The following is a 20,686-nucleotide window of genomic DNA, read 5'->3' as shown; positions in this document are numbered from 1 at the left end:
GTCCAGAGTCCGACCAACTGTGAGTCCCAGGATTCATGCTGCTTTCTGGGAAAGAGGAGGACTTGAGTCAAAAAAGTCTAAAGTCCCTCCGTAACGTTTTTGGGGGGTGAAATATGTTTATTTTTAATTTCAAGTCACATCTTAATGTTTGTCCGGAATGTGTCCCTGTCATGGGCAATTTACAATTCCTATATGTGTTCATTAAGGGCAGAGAAAGCTTGTTGGACACTAAGATATCTTTGTTGTAGAGCGTTTAACACAAAATCCGGGGTAGGGGCCAGTTGAGTATAAAACTGTATCATCTGCAAATAAATGGATGAGTGAGCTATGTTGTTGATGTAAATTGAGAAGAGCGTGGGACCTAGGATCGACGCTTGGAAACATCCTTGGTGACAGGCAGTTGCAGAGACAGCAGATGTTCTAACTTAATACACTGCACTCTTTGAGGTCATTAGGAAACCAGGCTGAAGACCCCTCAGAGACACCAATACTCCTTAGCCGGTCTACAAGAATGGAATGGTCTACCATATCAAAAGCTTTGGCCAAGTCAATAAAAATAGCAGCACAACATTCCTTTGAATAAAGGCAATGGTTGCAGTGACACATCTATAACCTGAGCGGAAACCAGATTGCATACCAGAGAGAATACTACAGACATCAAGAAAGCCAGTCAGTTGATTATTGACAAGTTTTTCCAACATTTTTGAAAAACAGAGCAAAAATAGAAATAGTTGGGATCAGCTTGAGCTCCCCTTTTAAATAAAGGACTAACCGTGGCTGTCTTCCAAGCAATGGGAACCTCCCCAGAGAGGAGAGACGGGATAAAAAGGTCAGAGATAGGCTTGGCGATGATAGGGGCAGCAACCTTAAAGAAGAAAGGGTCTAAACCATCTGATATGTTTTTTGGGGTCAAGTTTAAGAAGCTGCTTTAGCACCTCTGCCTCAGTGACCACCTGCAGGGAGAAACTTTGTAGCGGGGCAAGGGAAAAAGAGAGAGATCGGGGCTAGTCGCATTAGAAGGGGTGGGAGATGAGGAAATGTTGGGCGGGCAAGGAGGTATGGCTGAGTCAAATAGGAATCCTGACTTAATGAAGTGGTGATTAAAGAGTTCAGCCATGTGCTTCTTGTCAGTAACAACTAAATGATCAACTTTAAGGGACATGGGCAGCTGTGAGGAGGGTTTATTCTCCAGGTCTTCAACCTGTCTAGGACTGGGGTTTTGCTAGCGGGGCGCTAAATACAAATCAACAGAAATCTCATAAATCTAATTTCTCAAACATACAAGTATTAGGCACCATTTTAAAGATAAAAGTATCCTTAATCCAGCCACATTGTCTGATTTAAAAAATGTTTTACAGCGAAAGCTCCACAAATGATTATGTTAGGTCACCACCAACTCAGCCAAAGAGAAGAGTCACAAAAAGCACAAATAGAGATCAAATGAATCACTAACCTTTGATGATCTTCATCAGATGACACTCATAGGACTTCATGTTACACAATACATGTATGTTTTGTTCGGTAAAGTTCATATGTATATCCCAAAATCTCATTTTCCAAAACATGCAGTGATATTGATAGAGAGCCACATGAATTCACAGAAATACTCATTATAAATGTTGATGAAAATTATAGTGTTATGCATGGAACTTTAGATACACTTCTCCTTAATGCAACCTTTGTGTCAGATTTCAAAACAACTTTACGGAAAAAAGCATAATCTGAGAAAGGCACTCAGAGCCCAAACCAGCCAAAAGAAATATCCGCCATGTTGCGCAGTCAACATTAGTCATAAATAGCATTATAAATATTCACTTACCTTTGATGATCTTCATCAGAATTCACTCCCAGGAATCCCAGTTCCACAATAAATGTTTGTTTAGTTTGATAATGTCCATCAGTTATGTCCAAATAGCTTATTTTTATCCAAAAGCTCGTTCAGGTCCAGTTGGACGAAAAGTTCAAAAAGTTATATTACAAGTCGAAGAAACTTGTCAAACTAAGTATAGAATCAATCTTTAGGATGTTTTTATCATAAATGTTCAATAATGTTCCAACCGGAGAATTCCATTGTCTGTAGAAAAGCAATGGAACGAGAGATCATGTGAAATGCGCATGGCTGAGAACAAGGCTGCTGGCAAACCCCTAAGTCAAACAGCTCCCATCCGGCCCCCCTTCACAGGAGAAGCATGAAACAACGTTCTAAAGATGGTTGATATCTAGTGGAAGCTGTAGGAAGTGCAAAATAACACATATCCCACTGTGAATTCGATAGGGGCTGAGTTCAAAAACTACAAACTTCGGATTTCCCACTTCCTGTTTGGATTTTTTCTCAGGTTTTTGCCTGCCATATGAGTTCTGTTATACTCACAGACATCATTCAAACAGTTTTAGAAATGTCAGAGTGTTTTCTATCCAATAATAATAATATGCATATATTAGCATTTGGGACTGAGTAGGAGGCAGTTCACTCTGGGCACACTATTCATCCAAAAGTGAACATGCTGCCCCCTATCCCAAAGAAGTTAACCATTTTCCAGAACTTTTTGGGGTTAGACCCACAGAGTGAGAACTGCTCCTTAAAGTAACTAACTTTGGCTTTCCGGATAGTCTGCGTGCACTTATTTCTCATTTGCCTGAACGAGAGCCAGTCAGCCTAAGTATGCATGTGCCGTGCCTTTCACCAAATGCAAGCATCTTCGACACAGGGGATCAAGCTGATTCTATACAAATTTACAGAGGCCAGGTCATGAAGGAAGGCTTGCTCATTAAAGTTTTTAGCAAGAGTCTATGACAAATCAGGACAGGTTGTTTCACTGAGCAGCCATTACGAACACAGGCTGTAAAACAGTGGTCACTAAGGTCATTACAGAAAACACCAGACTGGTACCTATCAGGACTATTTGTGAGGATAACATCGAGGAGAGTAGCATTTTCTGGGTGTTTGGAGTCATACCTTGTAGGATTGGTAATAATCTGAGAAAGATTTAGGGAGTCCCATTGCTTTAGGACTTGGTCAGGTGGTTTAAGCATGCCCCAGTTTATGTCAGCTAGCAGGACAAATTCAGACTTAGTGTAAGGGGCCAGGAGAGAGCATAGGGCAGGTAGGGTACAAGCCGGTGCTGATGGAGGATGATAAAACCCTGCAACAGTCATCGAAGAGCTATTTTAAAGTGTAATGCTTAAAACCAGCAAATCTAATTGTTTGGGGAGAGACAACTGAGCACTGAAGGTGATCCTTGGTAAAGATTGCCACTCCCCCACCTTTGGAAGATCTGTCTTGCCGAAAAAGGTTATAGCCAGAAAGGTTAACGTCAGTATTCAAAACACTCTTTCTTAACCACATCTCAGTCATGACCAACACATCTGGATTGGAGCTGTGAACCCACACTTTCAACTGACCATTTTAGGTAATAAGCTTCTTGTGTTAACGTGCAGAAAACCCAACCTTTACGAGAGCAGAAATCAGTGAAGCAGATATCAGAGCACAGGTCAAGACTAGTCATTCAACTGAGACTGCTCTTCTCTGTATCACGGAGGCGCTCCGCACCGCTAAAGCTAACTCTCTCTCCTCTGCTCTCATCCTTCTAGACCTATCGGCTGCCTTCGATACTGTGAACCATCAGATCCTCCTCTCCACCCTCTCCGAGTTGGGCATCTCCGGCGCGGCCCACGCTTGGATTGCGTCCTACCTGACAGGTCGCTCCTACCAGGTGGCGTGGCGAGAATCTGTCTCCTCACCACGCGCTCTCACCACTGGTGTCCCCCAGGGCTCTGTTCTAGGCCCTCTCCTATTCTCGCTATACACCAAGTCACTTGGCTCTGTCATAACCTCACATGGTCTCTCCTATCATTGCTATGCAGACGACACACAATTAATCTTCTCCTTTCCCCCTTCTGATGACCAGGTGGCGAATCGCATCTCTGCATGTCTGGCAGACATATCAGTGTGGATGACGGATCACCACCTCAAGCTGAACTTCGGCAAGACGGAGCTGCTCTTCCTCCCGGGGAAGGACTGCCCGTTCCATGATCTCGCCATCACGGTTGACAACTCCATTGTGTCCTCCTCCCAGAGCGCTAAGAACCTTGGCGTGATCCTGGACAACAAACTGTCGTTCTCAACCAACATCAAGGCGGTGGCCCGTTCCTGTAGGTTCATGCTCTACAACATCCGCAGAGTACGACCCTGCCTCACACAGGAAGCGGCGCAGGTCCTAATCCAGGCACTTGTCATCTCCCGTCTGGATTACTGCAACTCGCTGTTGGCTGGGCTCCCTGCCTGTGCCATTAAACCCCTACAACTCATCCAGAACGCCGCAGCCCGTCTAGTGTTCAACCTTCCCAAGTTCTCTCACGTCACCCCGCTCCTCCGCTCTCTCCACTGGCTTCCAGTTGAAGCTCGCATCCGCTACAAGACCATGGTGCTTGCCTACGGAGCTGTGAGGGGAACGGCACCTCAGTACCTCCAGGCTCTGATCAGGCCCTACACCCAAATAAGGGCACTGCGTTCATCCACCTCTGGCCTGCTCGCCTCCCTACCACTGAGGAAGTACAGTTCCCGCTCAGCTCAGTCAAAACTGTTCGCTGCTCTGGCTCCCCAATGGTGGAACAAACTCCCTCACGACGCCAGGACAGCGGAGTCAATCACCACCTTCCGGAGACACCTGAAACCCCACCTCTTTAAGGAATACCTAGGATAGGATAAAGTAATCCTTCTCACCCCCCCCCCCCCTTAAAATATTTAGATGCACTATTGTAAAGTGGTTGTTCCACTGGATGTCATAAGGTGAATGCACCAATTTGTAAGTCGCTCTGGATAAGAGCGTCTGCTAAATGACTTAAATGTAAATGTAATGTAGGTCAGAATTGGGATTAGGAACAGTAGATGGGAAAGGGTGTACATGCACATTTCCAGATGTCATCAACAGTAATTCAATCAAGGCACGGCAGAGGACAAGGAAAGCTCTGCAGTGTTGATTTATGACATTTGAATGTGCATTAGATGGCAACAGGATCATATGATACAGCAATTTCATCAGGTAACATGAAAACAAAGCTGGCGAGAGGTGGTTAGAATAGGATGAGGGGGCCAAAAGTCTGTGTAACCAATAGAAATCAACATGCCACACAAAGTTGGGCCCCTTTGCAAAGTATGCTCGCCTTCTAAGTCTTCTGCATTTGAAACATGTAATTAACTTAATAGAATTACATTTAGGCTGCAATATGTGACTCGTTTCAGGAAGTTAGGCGTATGTTGCGTATCACTACTTCACAGGAGCAACCTTTGAATGTAAACTTGTATTTTTTTAAATGCGTTTTTTGAGTAGAAATGCCTTCTGGAACATGTGAACTTTCATCCTAGTTGGTTTAGCCATGGAAAAAGCCAGCAACCTTCCCGGCAGCCATGATTGGCTGAGATAATGAGTGGGCTGGACATGCCGAGAGATTCGGATTGGTATTCAATGTAGCACACTTCTGTCTATAATATTAGCTGGTCAATATGTGTAGGTAATCCTTTCTAACACTGCTTTTTTGAAAGATATCAAGTAGTAGAACTGCATAAGTGTTGCTCTCCACTTTCCGGAGGACCGAGTTCTGAAATCAGCGGAATTATAGTATGATAGCTAAGGAGATGGAGAACATTATGGTGTTTGATTGCAATTTGCAGACAGAGTCGAAAAGAGAACACACAGAATGTTCACATCTTCAAACTAAAGGCATCTGTGACAGAGAGGGAGAAGTGTCCATCCATGTATACGGGTAAGAAAGTCTAGCTAGCTACATTTTCAGATATTATACATTTGTAATTTTGTCAGAAAATCGTTTTCATTTCAAGTTTAAAGTGTACTGTTAGCTAGCTAGGTAACATTAGCTGGCTGGCTAGCTAGTAACGTTACGTGTATGGTCTGTGCTGTGTAGTAATGTTATTCATATTTCAGAGATAGTTATAGCCTAATGTCAGGATTGGGGAGTAACAGATTACAGTTACTGTTTTTTTGTAATCCCTTACATGTAACGGATTACATATAATCCGTATGTAAACTATAATCCGTAACGTTACCAGCTAAAATATTGTAATCAGATTACAGATACTTTTGAAAAACGAGATGATTACTTCGAGGATTACTTTTAAATTCTTAAAGGATGTTTTGGGGCGGCAGGTAGCCTAGCGGTTAGAGCGTTTGGCCAGTAACCGAAAGGTTGCTTGATCGGGGATCCTTGAGCTGACAAGGTAAAAATCTGTCGTTCTGGCCCTGAACGAGACTGCTAAGCCACTGTTCCTAGGCCGTCATTGTAAATAAGAATTTGTTCTTAACTGAGATTGAGATATTTGCAAAGAGAAACACACCTCTGTTGATTCAATGAGAGAGATGATCATCCAAAAATGATCCGAGTGGCACAGCGGTCTAAGGCACTGCATCTCAGTGCCAAAGGTGTCATTACAGACCCTGGTTTGATTCCGGGCTGTATGTGAGACTATAGATGTGGACTTTGGAGATCAGGTTGTTTTAATTAAGCAGAATTCACTCTCTGCATCCTGCATCTGGATCCAAAAGAAAATAAAACATTTGTAGAGCCACATACGTTCTGAGAATCGTCGCCTCTTTCTCTCATCGCGCATCAAAATGATTTTAGAATACAAAAATTAGTACAGCCTCTCCTTATTATGCATCCACACATAACATATATTTTACATAGATAAAACCGCATACCTGCATCCAAAAGGAAATAAAACATTTGTAGAGCACATTTGTTCAGCGAATCGTCGCCTCTTTCTACAACAGATGCACAACACAAGGGACTGGGATCATTCGAGGAGCTCGCCATCGTTCACACATACAATAGCCTGCTAATACCTTAGCTAGCTATGAACCATATGTTGAATTCAGAATGATAATATCATCCTAAAAGGTTGTTACAGGTGCATCTTAACAAAACCATCAACTTATGAGTAACATCTAAATATACAACATTATTCATGAACAAAACACTGTGTGTATGACTTTGTGCTTAAAATAATCACATTTTTCTGAAGACGACAGAAAAAACGTGCCTACCTCTCATAGCGCATCAAAATGAATTGAGCAGGGCAAAATGTAAGTACACACTCCCCTACTCCCAGGATGCAGGCATGCATAATAACAAATCAACATGTCATATTAATATATGAACCTGGTGAAATTCACACAGTACTTTAACAACTGTTACATTAGCAGCGTATGCAGGTCCTGCATGAGGGCAGAGACCCAAAGCCCTCGCTCACCTAACTGCCCTGAAGAGGGCGCTGCTGCTCTGTCTGGTGATATTCTCCTCAACAGAACCACATTCTGGTAGCCTACACAGTCAAACAAGTATTATGTTGTACAATGTTTTAGAAATGCATGAGTTTATTTTCGCTAGAAGCCCTGGACATGAATCTAGTGAGGCCTAATCAAAAGTAAGAACCTGGAAGGTGAGGAACTCTAAGGCTCTTGTATGAGAAGTTAGCAAAGCAACATTTACTGTGTGAAATGCAATGTTATCACCATCATTCTATTTCAATTATCATCACACACCCATTTTGACTGCCAGAACGAATGAAAGAAATTCATGAAAGAAATTCATGAAAGGACTAGATGGATAATAATGTACATGCAAGTCTGTATGAAGGCTGTATAGAAAGACCATTGCATGGTGAATATTCCCTGTTGTCTCATAGTGAGATAACAGTACAGACTTGATGAAGGCTCTACTGGCTGTTGGATGCAGTTGGATGCTGAAGTTGGATGCTGAATGTACTCTCGAACTCTCTCTCAAATAGATCCTTCAATCTTTCACCCATCCCACGGAACTCTGCATTGTCCTTCATTAACAAAAGACAGACACATTTGTATAGAAAACATAATAAACTAGTAATGCATAAAACACAACTCATTTAGCCTAATTCCTATTTGTTATGGATTAAACAAAGACACATTGTTAAAGTGTTATTCATGCATTAGCACAATTCCAAGATTTGTTCAAAAAAATGTTACCTTAATTCTTCACATTGGATACTGCAGTAGTGCAGTCTTACCCTGTTAAATGTGGCACAGTTGGTGAAGATAAGCAACACATCAGACACAAAGTGTTGCACCGACAGGTAGAGATTCTGCTGCAGCTTCTCCACAACCCTGTCCAGCCATATAGGGGTCTTTATCACACTGGTGTAGTTTCTCACCTGGCAATGAAACATACAGACGGAGATATGTGAACTTTGACACACACACACACACACACACACACACACACACACACACACACACACACACACACACACACACACACACACACACACACACACACACACACACACACACACACACACACACACACACACACACACACACACACACACACACACACACACACACACACACACATACACACACACACAGAGGGAAAGAGAGAGAGAACCAAGCAAACTGACATTGATGCAAGGATCTGCCACAACGATGTGTTCCTCGTCCGCATTGTACAGACACAGCAGGAGGTACTGGCATTCCTGTCAGAGTAAACACACCTTTGCGTGACTGGTCAAATATTGTTTACATTTAATTCTGAATAATTATTTAATGTCAAATATATGGTGATGCTTATAATGGACAGGCAATTGGAGGTAGTTGGACCAATGATAGAAGTCATTCATTCAGGCTCCTCACCAGTTGGTGGTCTGAGATTCGGCAGGTCAAAGCTTCCTGGTAGGTCATTTGTTTGGGGTAGCGCCACGACTGACTGGCCCTCAGTACACAGAATGTACACATCCACGGACAATCATCCCTGTGATTACACACACACACACACACACACATATTTCAATAGTGCACAAAAAGCTGACAGCTAAGTTTACCTACACAGAACAAACATACCTCTCTTATATCAATATCTTTGTCTCACTCTGTCTCTCATCAACCCTCAACTCTTCTCACCATAGGATAGCATCATCCACATTAGGAAGATGACATCTCTGATGGAAGGAGCGAGGACACTCATCACAGCATATCAAGCTGCCCTGGCTTCTACAGACGAAGCAGTCATCATCGTTATCCTGATCATGCTGCCAAGACAGAGAAGAGAGGAAGGTGAGAAGGAATTGGAAACAAACAAGCACCAACTGCCTGTTTGTGTGTTAACGAATATCGTACATATTTATTTCCCACACCCTCGGGTGTAAAAGAAGGACATGCCTTATCACCAACTCTGTTTGCTATGTTTACGAATGATTTGGCAAAATAAATGAAACAGTTAAATACTGGAGTAGGATATGATGATGAAATGCTGATGTATTATTATGGCAGAAACTGAACAAACCCTGAGGGAAATGGGCTGGGATCCCTGTGACGTGAGATGGAAGGTGTATATAGTGAGACTTTGGAATAGACTGTTGGATATGCCTTTTGCCAGAAATGTTTTCAATGGGATCTGTTCACAGGAGGAGCCTGGGCAACCAAAATGTTGAACCTTTTCCAGCAGTCTGACCTTTACCATTTGTGCGAAGACCAAATTAACGGAGATATAGATACTATTTAAAAACAACTGATGACGCAATATGAAAATAAATGGGTGGGGGAGATGATTCATAAACCCAAATTGAGAACCTTTTGTTTGATTAAGGGTGAATTTGTGTGTGAGAGATACAGTATATTATGTACAACCTACCTAAAAGCAAGAGATCGCCATGTAAGACCGGGGATATTTCCCCTGCGTATTGAAACAGGTCGGGATAATGGATGAGGAAAAACTGTGTAACTATTGTGACCTCGAAGAAATAGAGAATAACATTCATTTTATCATCCATTGCACTTTCTACCGCGATATATATACATTTGTCCTTATTTCAGGAACCCACCAGATTTACCCTGGCAATATGTGGCTGAGTGATGAGGAGAAACTGAAATGTTTTTTTGTACATTGTGTATTTCTGTTCTCTGAATTTTTTGATAAAGCCTGGAATAAAAGAAAAAGGGCAACCTATAATTACATTCGAAAAGTATTTAGCTCTTATATAGCAAAGTGCACTTATGTGTATAGATTGTCTGTAGGGCTGTCTCACAGTCTTCTCTCTGATCTCTCTGATCTCACACTTCAATATTCTCTTTGTGCAAGATCAGGTTGAAACACCTTCTGTTGGATTTCTCTGTATGTATGTATCATTTTTACAGATCAAGGGTTATTATTATTATTATTGCTTGAAAAACCTTATCTACTATTGTGTACTGATTTATTTTTCATTATTTATACAGTGCACACTGCGCAGAACACCAGAATAATTATCACTGAATTATCACTGTGAATCATTGTAATGCTAGTTTATGTGTCAATTAATCCCGTAAGGGATGGGTTGCCGACTGATGATTTGACATGAAAATGTCATTCATTCATTCCCTATACAGTGATGTTAAGTAACATCTTGGAATTTCATTATTACAACTGAAGCATTTGTTTAACCAATGTGATTGGCTGATTGGTAAGTGGGTGCCGCTGTGTTCGTGAGGGTCGAGGGGGAAACTTACCCTGTCTTTGGCCGTGGAGCTGCACAGCTTGCACTTACACAGGAGAGAGTGGATGACCAAGATCTTACTCTGGAAATGAGAAACAAACAAAGACAGTAGTAGTACTAGTAAAATGTCTTTGAAGACAGCAAATGTTTTCACCACAGGTCCTTAAAGACCTTGCAGACTATCTTAAGGCATTCCTTGTACAGTAGGTTGGTAAGTGCCAAACACACATTATTTCCCCCTCATCTTTCTTCCTCTCTTTCTCTCTGTTCTCCTTCCCTCTGTACCTTGATGAGGAGGCTGAGTGGTTTCCCGTCCCACTGGATGTCTTTCTTCCAGGAGGGATCTTCCAGATTTGACCCCCCCGTCAAAACCTCCACCGGGGTCATCCAGCGCTGCTCCGTACGGATGCTCTTTCCACACGACCCTGGGGCAACAGAGAAGATAGGGGCAGAAGGACAAACTCAAATGAAACCCTACTATAACCTTAATATACATTACATTTGGCGCATTACAGCTGACCAGAGTGACATGGGGCTATGGTAAAATAACATGTAGTGTATTGTCAACAATAGCTAACGGTTTGTCATTTACTTTACTTTATTACGTTTATGTTTGCAGGGACATTTTCAGTAAAAGTGACGGTTTTAGCCAGTAGGCAAACTTTCTACCGCTGTCCCTGGGCAGTACAGACAATGAGCACATACAGAGCAGAGAACAACACATGACAACTACCACTTAGTACGCAGACAGAAAGAGCAATAACACAAAAAGCAACCAAACAAAAGACAGAAAATTAACAAAGAAAATCTACACACCTCACAAACTACAGACAGGTTGAGTGTTGCACAGTTACATGTGTCTGAAGGCAGTGAGTTCCAGACATGGGAAGCTCTCACAGTGAAAGCCGTCTGACTGAAGGTGCTTTTCCTGAAGGGAACTATATAGTCACCTCTCATGGCAGAACCTGTGGATCTGCTGAAATGGGTTTTCTGCTTAATAAAAGCACTAAGTGGGGTCAGTATTTGAGGTGCAGCCAGAGAAAGAGGGTTGGCAACATGTAAAAGTGTCTCCAGTAAAATTTGTACCTGATGCAAACCGATCCTTATGTAGCATTCCATTGATGGCTCCACAGGTGACATTGAAGACAGACTTCTTCACACCACAATGGCTGCCTCCTGTACTGCTCTCTCCAGCAGTGTTTGCCTGATCTCTTCTCTCTCCTTCCTCTCTTTCCTGCTCAGCTTCTTCTTCCTCCTCATCATCCTCCTCAGATTCTGAAGTAAAGATAAACAAAGAGGTTTAGGGAAAGATGGTTTACTATATAAGTGTAAAGGGTCAGGCCTGTGTTATTCACAAAACCATATAACAACAAAAACACAAAGTTAGAGTGACAACACCATCCCCTTTACCAGATAGTCATGTCTAAAGGATTCAGAAAGATTCCATTGAGTTGTGATTGGTGTACATACCTGTGATTGAGCCCGCTGATTGGTTGAAGGGAAACAGTGCTCTCTTGGCCTAGATAGGAAAAAAGGGACAGACCAGTTGTACATATATCAGTCACATAATAGACTCTTCTTTATCCAATATGGTAAGAACATGGACAAACAAAATGATCATTGGTCAAAGTATGATCACGCACAAGAAATATAAATTCATGCCCGTATAAGCATCAGAATATCATTGGATAAGGCTAAGCTGTCAAGTTCAGATGTTGCAATAAAACTGATTCATGACTAACAATCATAAACAACATGTATTCAGATGCTATGACGATGCAGCACTTTCTCTGCATTTTCAATGGTTCCACATGTTTCTATGCCCAGTATGGTATCAGGTTGTACTTACAGAAGCTGAATTGCAATGATGTGTTACCGTTCTATTCATTTGTAGGGACCTCCGAACAGTGGATGAGGAACCAGGGTGGTGATCCTGGATTACATTCAGTTGTTAAAGGCAAGGATATATTTTTTAATTCAGTTATTACAAAATCATTTTTTAAATAGAATGATGCTGTACTGTTATATAGATATACAGTATGATGTGGATGTACTAAGCATTTGAGAGCATTTGTACAACTAAATAGTCAAATCAAGTTTGGCTGTTAATCCAGAGAATGTGGTATATTGAAAGATTGGTCTCCTACCTGTGCACTCGTTCTTCTTTTAATAATGTCTGGTGAAGTTAAATGACCTCCCTGAGGTGGGTGGAATGGTGAAATGAAGGGGGAGAGAAGGGGAACAGACATTGGTTTTGAGTGTTGAGTGACTGATTGGAACATCAGTGAAATAACTGTACTGTTTGTTTCTTTACAGAAAAACAAAAAGGGTATAATGTGTATAGTTCATTGCTCTGTCTGGCCCAATTTTACTGGTATATGTAATGATAAACTGATATGCTGTGGTAAGAGTAGGGGAGACCTGGGTTGGTTGCCTCATGGGTTGGTTGTCACAGTGCTAATTACTACCAACAGAAATGGACCTGTGTGAATTCTTCGAAATAACTCATCCACCTTGTCAGTTTATGTCAGCATGACAAAACATTGTGTACGGCGTGCGTACTGGCGGCAGAGAAGTCAAGAGCAGGAGAGCAAAAACTGTGTTTACAACGGAGCAGTTTAATAATAAAAACCACCGGAAACAGAACAATAAATCAATGGGTACAAAACCCGTCGCACACCAGAATAACATGCACAAGCAATACAATAAACTACAATAAATTACATGAAACAATTCCGGACAAGGACATGGGGGGAACAGAGGGTTAAATACACAACATGTAATGATGGAATTGAAACCAGGTGTGTGGGAAGACAAGTCAAAACAAATGGAAAATGAAAAGTGGATCGATGATGGCTAGAAAACCGGCAACACAGACCGGCGAAAGCCGCCTGAACAAGGAGAGGAACTAACTTCTGCGGAAGTCGTGACACATTGAGGTGAGAGGAATGTATTTTTTACAAGTACAACTAAAACAATAAATGTGTGAAATTTTCTATTTTCTTTGTAAATGTTTTAATTATGGGAGTATCCATGAACACGTACGTTTGTTGAAAAGAGGAAAGGGAGAGCTATATTTCAAACCTATTTCTGAGTCCCTAGGTCAAGCCACGAGTTAACTAGCGTCTTAATTTATTGAGTCATATCCCAGTCTACTTATTTTAATAAAAACATTTTTTTTTAACATTATTTAACTAGACAAGTCGGTTAAAAACACAGAACGACTTAAAAAAATATATGAGAAAAAATATTCCACTTTATTTGGAATGGCAAGCCAGGCAAAATTAAACAGGCATATTTATATAATGAATATGAATTTGGAGGGTGGACATGATTAAAGCCTTGAACCTCTCACTAAAGGCTTCAGTCATACAAACATTGTACTGAAATCCGAACTGGTTTTCCAGCAGATTAGTAAGAATGGCTCACCCCATTTAAAAAAATGCCTTTTTCCCCTTTATTCAGATTACAACTTCTCACTTTCGGTTATTTGAAAATAACATCATCTCCAGAATATCACCATTTTAAAAACAGGCTATAGAAAGCTGGTTGCAATTTCAATTTTATGCATCAGAAAAGACAGAACAAATATTATGGTTAAACTCAAATATACTAATTGATTATAAAAAAGGTATAATCTTTGTTAATAACCTCTTACAGCTGCCCCCCTATTTTTTTCAATTTCCGCCTGAAGACATACCCAGATCTAACTGCCTGTAGCTCAGGCTCAGAACCAAGGATATGCATATTCTTGATTTGATTTGAAAGAAAACACTCTAAAGTTTGTGTAAATGTGAATTTAATGTAGGAGAATATAACACAATAGATCTGGTTTAGATAATACAATGAAAAAAACAGTTTTTAAAATGTATTATTGTTTTATCATCATCAAGACAAAACAAACATTCAGATAGGATGATGGGGACAAATTCAGTGAAAAACATAAGAGGGCAACAGTACTTGTGCAAAAGTTTCAGAATGATAACTTCCAAAATGAGTCTGCTACATGACATTTATCATGAAGTCACCCAGGTGTCCCACACAAGTAGCCCAAATGTACCCACGTGGCCAAATTGGTGAAGTTATACATTTTGAATGGAATAACTATATACAAAATACCAAAATGGTATTCTAACACCCCCCCCCCAAAAAAAATGGAGAATAAACATGAAAAAATATATATATATATATACATTTACAAAATAACACTTTAAATATTTGGAAGACCCTCAGTCCTCTACACAATATTGTGCTGCTGATGCCAGGTGCCATAGCAGTCTCTTTCTGCTGTAAAGCAGAGGGTCACGAAGCATGTGGTGCAGGTGATGGGGGACTTCATTTTGCAAATAACACAGCGACACCTCCATGCTGTGCAGAAATACAGAAATACATTTGGGCAGATGAATACCACTTGTGGCAGGAGCTGGATGAACCAGCTTCAGTGGGGGATGGACAACTTGGTACTGGGGGCTCCCATTCGGAGTCAGTGTCACTGTGAAAGAAAATGTTCAGTTAGAATAGTTTCACATATGAGCCCTGTATCAACAGGTATAATAAACAGATATATATAGAGTACAGGGAACATAAGGTTGAATATATTATTATAGACCTGCTAGATCTACTGTCTCATTTATATTATGACAGACCAGCTAGATCTACTGTCTATTTTATACTATGACATTTCAGCTAGTTCTACTGTCTCTATTATATTATGACAGACCAGCTAGATCTACTGTCTTTATTATATTACAACAGAAGAGCTGTATCTACTGTCTCCATTTCACTTTGGCCATTATTGTGGGCCTGTCCTCCCCTCAACAGCCTCAAATAGGCTATTTCATGTGGGGGTGATAGAACCCACAATCTATCAGCAATATTAAAGCTGATCTACCCCCTTAAAAAAGGTGGAGTCCAGGTTGTGGGTTGAGTCCAGGTTGTGTGCATAGTCAGTGCAAAATAGTTATTGCAAAAAAAAGTCAATGCTGGTAGTCTGTGTAGCCATTTGATTAGCTATCTAGCAGTTTTGTTTAGAAATCTTATGGATTGCGTGTAGAAGCTGTTCAGGGTCCTGTTGGTTCCAGACTTGGTGCATTGGTACCGTTTACCATGCAGAGGCAGAATTAACCGTCTATGGCTTGGGTGGCTGGAGTCTTTGACATTTTTTGGGACTTCCTCTGACACCGCCTGGTATAGAGGTCCTGGATGGCAGGGAGTTTGGCCCCGGTGATGTACTGGGCCATACGCACTACCCTCTGTAGTGCCTTGCAGTTGGATGCCAAGCAGTTGCCATACCAAGTGATGATGCAGCCAGTCAAGATGCTCTCAATGGTGCAGCTGTAGAACTTTTTGAGGATCTGAGGGCCCATGCAAAATCTTTTCAGCCTCCTAAAGGGGGAATAGGCGTTGTCGTGCCATGTTGGTGTGTTTGGACCATGATAGATTCTTAGTGATGTGGAAACTGTAGGAACTTGAAGCTCTCGACCGGCTCCACTACAGCCCTGTCGATGTGAATGGGGGTGTGCTCGGCCCTCTGTCTCCTGTAGGCCACGATCAGTTCCTTTGTCTTGCTGATGTTGAGGGAGAGGTTGTTGTCCTAGCACTACACTGCCGGGTCTCTGACCTCCTCCCTTTAGGTTCTCAACATCGTTGGTGATCAGGCCTACTACCGTCGTGTCGTTGGCAAACTTAATGATGGTGTTGGAGTCGTGCATGGTCACGCAGTCATGGGTAAACAGGGAGTACAGGAGGGGACTAAGCACGCATCCCTGAGGGGCCCTAGTCTGGAGGGTCAGTGTGGCAGATGTGTTGTTGCCTACCAGTGGTTTCTTTGCAGCAATTTGACCATCAAGGCCTGATTCAAGCAGTCTCCTCTGAACAGTTGATGTTGAGATGTGTCTGTTACTTGAACTCTGTGAAGCATATATTTGGGCTGCAATCTGAGGTGCAGTTAACTCTAATTAACTTATCCTCTGCAGCAGAGGTAACTCTGGGTCTTCCTTTCCTGCGGCAGTCCTCATGAGAGCCAGTTTCATCATAGCGCTTGATGATTTTTGCAAATGCACTTGAAGAAAATGTCAAAGTTCTCGACATTTTCCGGATTGACTAACCTTCATGTCTTAAACTAATGATGTACTGTCATTTCTCTTTGCTTATTTAAGCTGTTCTTGCCATAATATGGACATGGTATTTTACCAGATAGGGTTATCGTCTGTACCTTGTCACAACACAGCTGATTGGCTCAAATGCATTAAGAAGGAAAGAAATTCCACAAATTAACTTACAAAGGCTCACCTGTTGGTTTGAAATGCTTTCCAGGTGACTACCTCATGAAGCTGGTTCAGAGAATGCCAAGAGTGTGCAAAGCTGTCATCAAGGCAAATGGTGGCTACTTTGAAGAATGTCAAATATAAAATATATTTGGATTTGTTTCACACTTTTTTGGTTACTACATGATTCCATATGTGTAATTTCATAGTTTTGATGTCTTCGCTATTATTCTACAATGTAGAATACAATGTAGAATAATAGTAAAAATAAAGAACCCTGGAATGAGTAGGTGTGTCCAAACTTTTGACTGGTACTGTATATATATCCCAGAGTGTAGTAGTGTATGGAAACATTGTCCAAATGACATAGGCCTGATTTGAGTATGAAAAGTGACCAAGCTGTTCAACTTTTCTGTCTTTTATTTGATGATTTTAAATGTATTGTATCCACGTCTGGTTTGAATTGTGTTTTTAAATTGTCAAATAAATGTAATCAAAATATATGCTGTACCTGGATCAGTTCTCCCAGAGTGGTGTCTCTACAGCGGATACTGTACTTCCAGTTCTTTCTGCTCTTCGTCCCCCCAAACTCCTCAAAGCCACTTGGGGTGAACCAGCGACCCTGGACCACAATGCACCTCTCCCCTGAAAAAAACAAACAATGAGGAAGTCAGACATCAACCAGCAACACTGGACCACAATGCACCTCTCCCCTGAGACAAACCAATGATGAAGTCAGACATCATTCATACCACCACAAATTAAAACCATGCAAAGTAAAAATTGACCGTAGTACCAGACGTGGATACAATACATTTAAAATCATCAAATAAAAGACCTGCCTGACTGTGAATGAAACATGGGTCTCCTGCACATCACAATACAGTGTTAACCCACTAAAGTCTATGCATTAGATCTGGGCCCGTATTCACAAAGGGTCTCAGAGTAGAACATTTACAGTAAGTGCTGATGGGTAAAAAACTATAGCTATCCTTGAAACTATAAGAGGTGAAGCTATAAATAAGTGTCACACCAAGTCGATAGATATTTAGGACACCTCATGAGCTGTCCTAACCAGTTAGGAGTTATTAGCAGGTGTCCAACCCGGTGCGGCTGGCTTCCGGGTTGGATGCGCGCTGTGTTAAGAAGCAGTGCGGCTTGGTTGGGTTGACTTTCAACCTTCATCTCTCCTGAGCCCGTACGGGAGTTGTAGCGATGAGACAAGATAGTAGCTACTAAAAACAATTGGATACCATGAAATTGGGGAGAAAAAGGGGTAAAAATGTAATATATATTTTTTAAATAAAATAATGTTTTAATATTTCTATATGATCAATCCATAAATAATATAGACCTACTGTGCATGTAACAGTATGTCTTGAGCTTTTGACAATGATGTCACATGAGACCTATTTCACAACTATATGCCTAAATACTTATAACCACAAGGCTAATAAATAAACACGTTTTTCTTTTGATTATTTATTTACCTACATAACATCACTTTGTTAAAATAATATGTCAAAATTGGGCATGCCTATAAATTGGCCAATTGAAGGCATCTAGGGCTTATGTTAACTTTGTCTTTTATCCACCATTTATCCACCATTCATTTTTCCCATCATTTTTTTTTAACACTTAAAATAAGGGCTGTGTTTCATGTAGGCTTACCCTGGCGTGACATTTTGATAACCGTGTAAATCTCTCAAGGACAAGGTGACTTTTATAAATATATTTGCCTGTATTCCCCCCCCCCAAAAAAAATGAAATGCTAATTAGCTACGAATGTGGTTACAAGTCTGCCGAATCGAGGCATTGGTAAGAATCTCTGGATTAACTATCTAACGTTAGCTAAATGTAGTTGTTACGGATACAGTTATCCTGTGTGTGTGTGTATCCTGTGTGTGTGTTTCTTTTCTCTCCTTCTCCCCTCACAGGTGAAAATCATCACTCCCCAATCAGTCAACAATCAATCATCAATCAGAAGACACACCTCCTCCTATTTCCTGACCTATCACAGTTCCTTCCCCATGGTTTAAAAACCCCATCATTTGTTTGTTCTAAAGCTCAGCTCAGCTCAGCTCAATCTCTCTGTAAATGCCATGTCTGTAGGTCTCTGTGTTTCACTCTCGCTTTGTGTCTTAACCTCTCTTTTGTTTAAAGCACCTTCATAGCACTTTGTCATCACCTGTGAGTATTGTGTTTGTTTGTTTGCTGGTGGGAAAAAGGGGGAAACCAAGACAAGTCGCCCATGGGCATACACTACCCGTAGGTGAACTTTGTTAAATACACTAGTTAGAACTGGGCGGACCACCCACTGTATTTTTGGTTAGTTAGTAGTTGTTAAAGTAGGCTAGTCTAGCTTAGGGGTGTGTTTTTGTATATTTATTGTTTCTTCCCTTGGGTCCAGCTCAGCCCCTTTTCCTGCTCCCCCCATTACCGTGTGTTTATAAATAAACCTAGAGTTTGACGGTAGATTTCTGTTGTCGTGGTTATTTCGTGCACACTTTTACTTTGTCACAATAATAATTTGCATGAGTTATGTTACGGGTCTCATTACCATCCCCCCTAGACTGTCGGGCCAAAAGGGATTCGTAACATAAGTGGGGGCTCATCCGGGATCTGTCATAACTGACACCCATGCCGCTCATGTAGATTGTTGTAGTGGTATAGTTCAGTGTTGAGCGTCATAGCTGAAGTAGCATTAGTGTTTGCTATTTTCTTTGGCACTTGTGAAGTAGTGTAAAATGAATACTTTTGATTTGAGATCCTTTTTGGATAACCCTTCGTGGGAGGTTTTTGACAAATGTCGTAGAGTTGATTTAATGACCTTGGCTGACCATTATTCAGTATCGATTCCGCAGAGTTTAGTTAAGGCGGAGGTTAAACGGCTAGTATTAAATGTATTGTTGGAAGAGCAGGTGCTTGTGTTACCGCTGCCTGAGTCTACTACCCCTGTAGGGGATGTTGCTGCTCCTGTGAGCCCATTGGTGTCTGATAATGAGGGAGAGGCTAAAACACCAGCCACATTGTCCCGTTTTGATCCACTCTCCCCACTGTCAAATGGTGATGCCAGGAGGGATGTCCGTTTAGCACAGTTTCAACTGGAGTTGGAAGAGAGAGCCCAAATTAGGCAAGAGACTCTCCAGTTGGAGATGTGTAAAATAGAGGCAGAAAAAGAACGAGAACAACGGCATTTGGCGATGTGTAAAATTGAGGCAGACAGAGAACAAAGGCAGTTGGAGTTCAAAATGCGCCAGATGGAACTGGAGGCAGAGACAGCGAGGCTAGCCTCCGGTCCTACTGTGCCTGTTTGTGAGCCGTCCTCACCTGCTGTGTCCTCAAACACGTTTGACATTAGTAGGCAGATTGCCTTAGTACCTTTGTTCAGAGAGTCAGAGGTTGACTCCTATTTTTGTGTATTTGAGCGTATAGCCGTAGCAATGAAATGACCTGAAGAGGTATGGTGCCTATTACTTCAGTGTAAATTAACTGGTAAAGCCCAAGAGGTTTTGTCAGCGTTACCTCTGGAGGACAGTTTGAATTACGAAGTGGTCAAAGCTACTGTTCTTCGTGCCTATGAGCTTGTGCCTGAGGCATACCGACAGAGATTTAGGTCTCATAGAAAGTCTTCTAGTAAGACTTATGTGGAATTTGCTAGAGACAAGGGAAATCTGTTTGATAAATGGCATGCTGCTAGTAAGGTAACTGATTTCAACTCTCTCCGGGAGTTAATCTTGTTGGAAGAGTTTAAAAATTGCTTACCCGAACGCATTGTAGTTTACCTAAACGAACAGAAAGTATCTGCCCTCGCAGAAGCGTCTGTGTTGGCAGACGAGTTTGTGTTGATGCACAAGGGTGTGTTTTCGGCTCAAACCGAGAGTAGAGCCACTGAGTT

General features: G+C 41.5%; 1 protein-coding gene across 1 annotated transcript in view; it reads right to left on the bottom strand.

Annotated features, from left to right (window-relative positions):
• Positions 1-6,537: 6,537 nt before the first annotated feature.
• LOC124000903 (nuclear body protein SP140-like protein) overlaps positions 6,538-20,686 on the bottom strand; it is a 29,106-nt gene continuing 14,957 nt past the window's right edge. Inside the window, exons 2-13 of the mRNA XM_046307587.1 lie at positions 17,300-17,433; positions 12,670-12,720; positions 12,372-12,455; positions 11,993-12,041; positions 11,609-11,797; positions 10,808-10,947; positions 10,536-10,604; positions 8,952-9,079; positions 8,685-8,802; positions 8,453-8,527; positions 8,060-8,203; positions 6,538-7,846 (exon numbers count right to left, since the gene is read on the bottom strand). Coding sequence (XP_046163543.1) covers positions 7,733-7,846; positions 8,060-8,203; positions 8,453-8,527; positions 8,685-8,802; positions 8,952-9,079; positions 10,536-10,604; positions 10,808-10,947; positions 11,609-11,797; positions 11,993-12,041; positions 12,372-12,410 — 1,065 coding nt within the window. The 5' untranslated portion in view covers positions 12,411-12,455; positions 12,670-12,720; positions 17,300-17,433 and the 3' untranslated portion in view covers positions 6,538-7,732. The remainder of the gene's footprint in view (positions 7,847-8,059; positions 8,204-8,452; positions 8,528-8,684; positions 8,803-8,951; positions 9,080-10,535; positions 10,605-10,807; positions 10,948-11,608; positions 11,798-11,992; positions 12,042-12,371; positions 12,456-12,669; positions 12,721-17,299; positions 17,434-20,686) is intronic.

Source organism: Oncorhynchus gorbuscha, linkage group LG16 (genome assembly GCF_021184085.1).
Source record: "Oncorhynchus gorbuscha isolate QuinsamMale2020 ecotype Even-year linkage group LG16, OgorEven_v1.0, whole genome shotgun sequence".
Classification (NCBI taxonomy): domain Eukaryota; kingdom Metazoa; phylum Chordata; class Actinopteri; order Salmoniformes; family Salmonidae; genus Oncorhynchus; species Oncorhynchus gorbuscha.
This window is presented reverse-complemented; position numbering and strand designations above follow the sequence as displayed.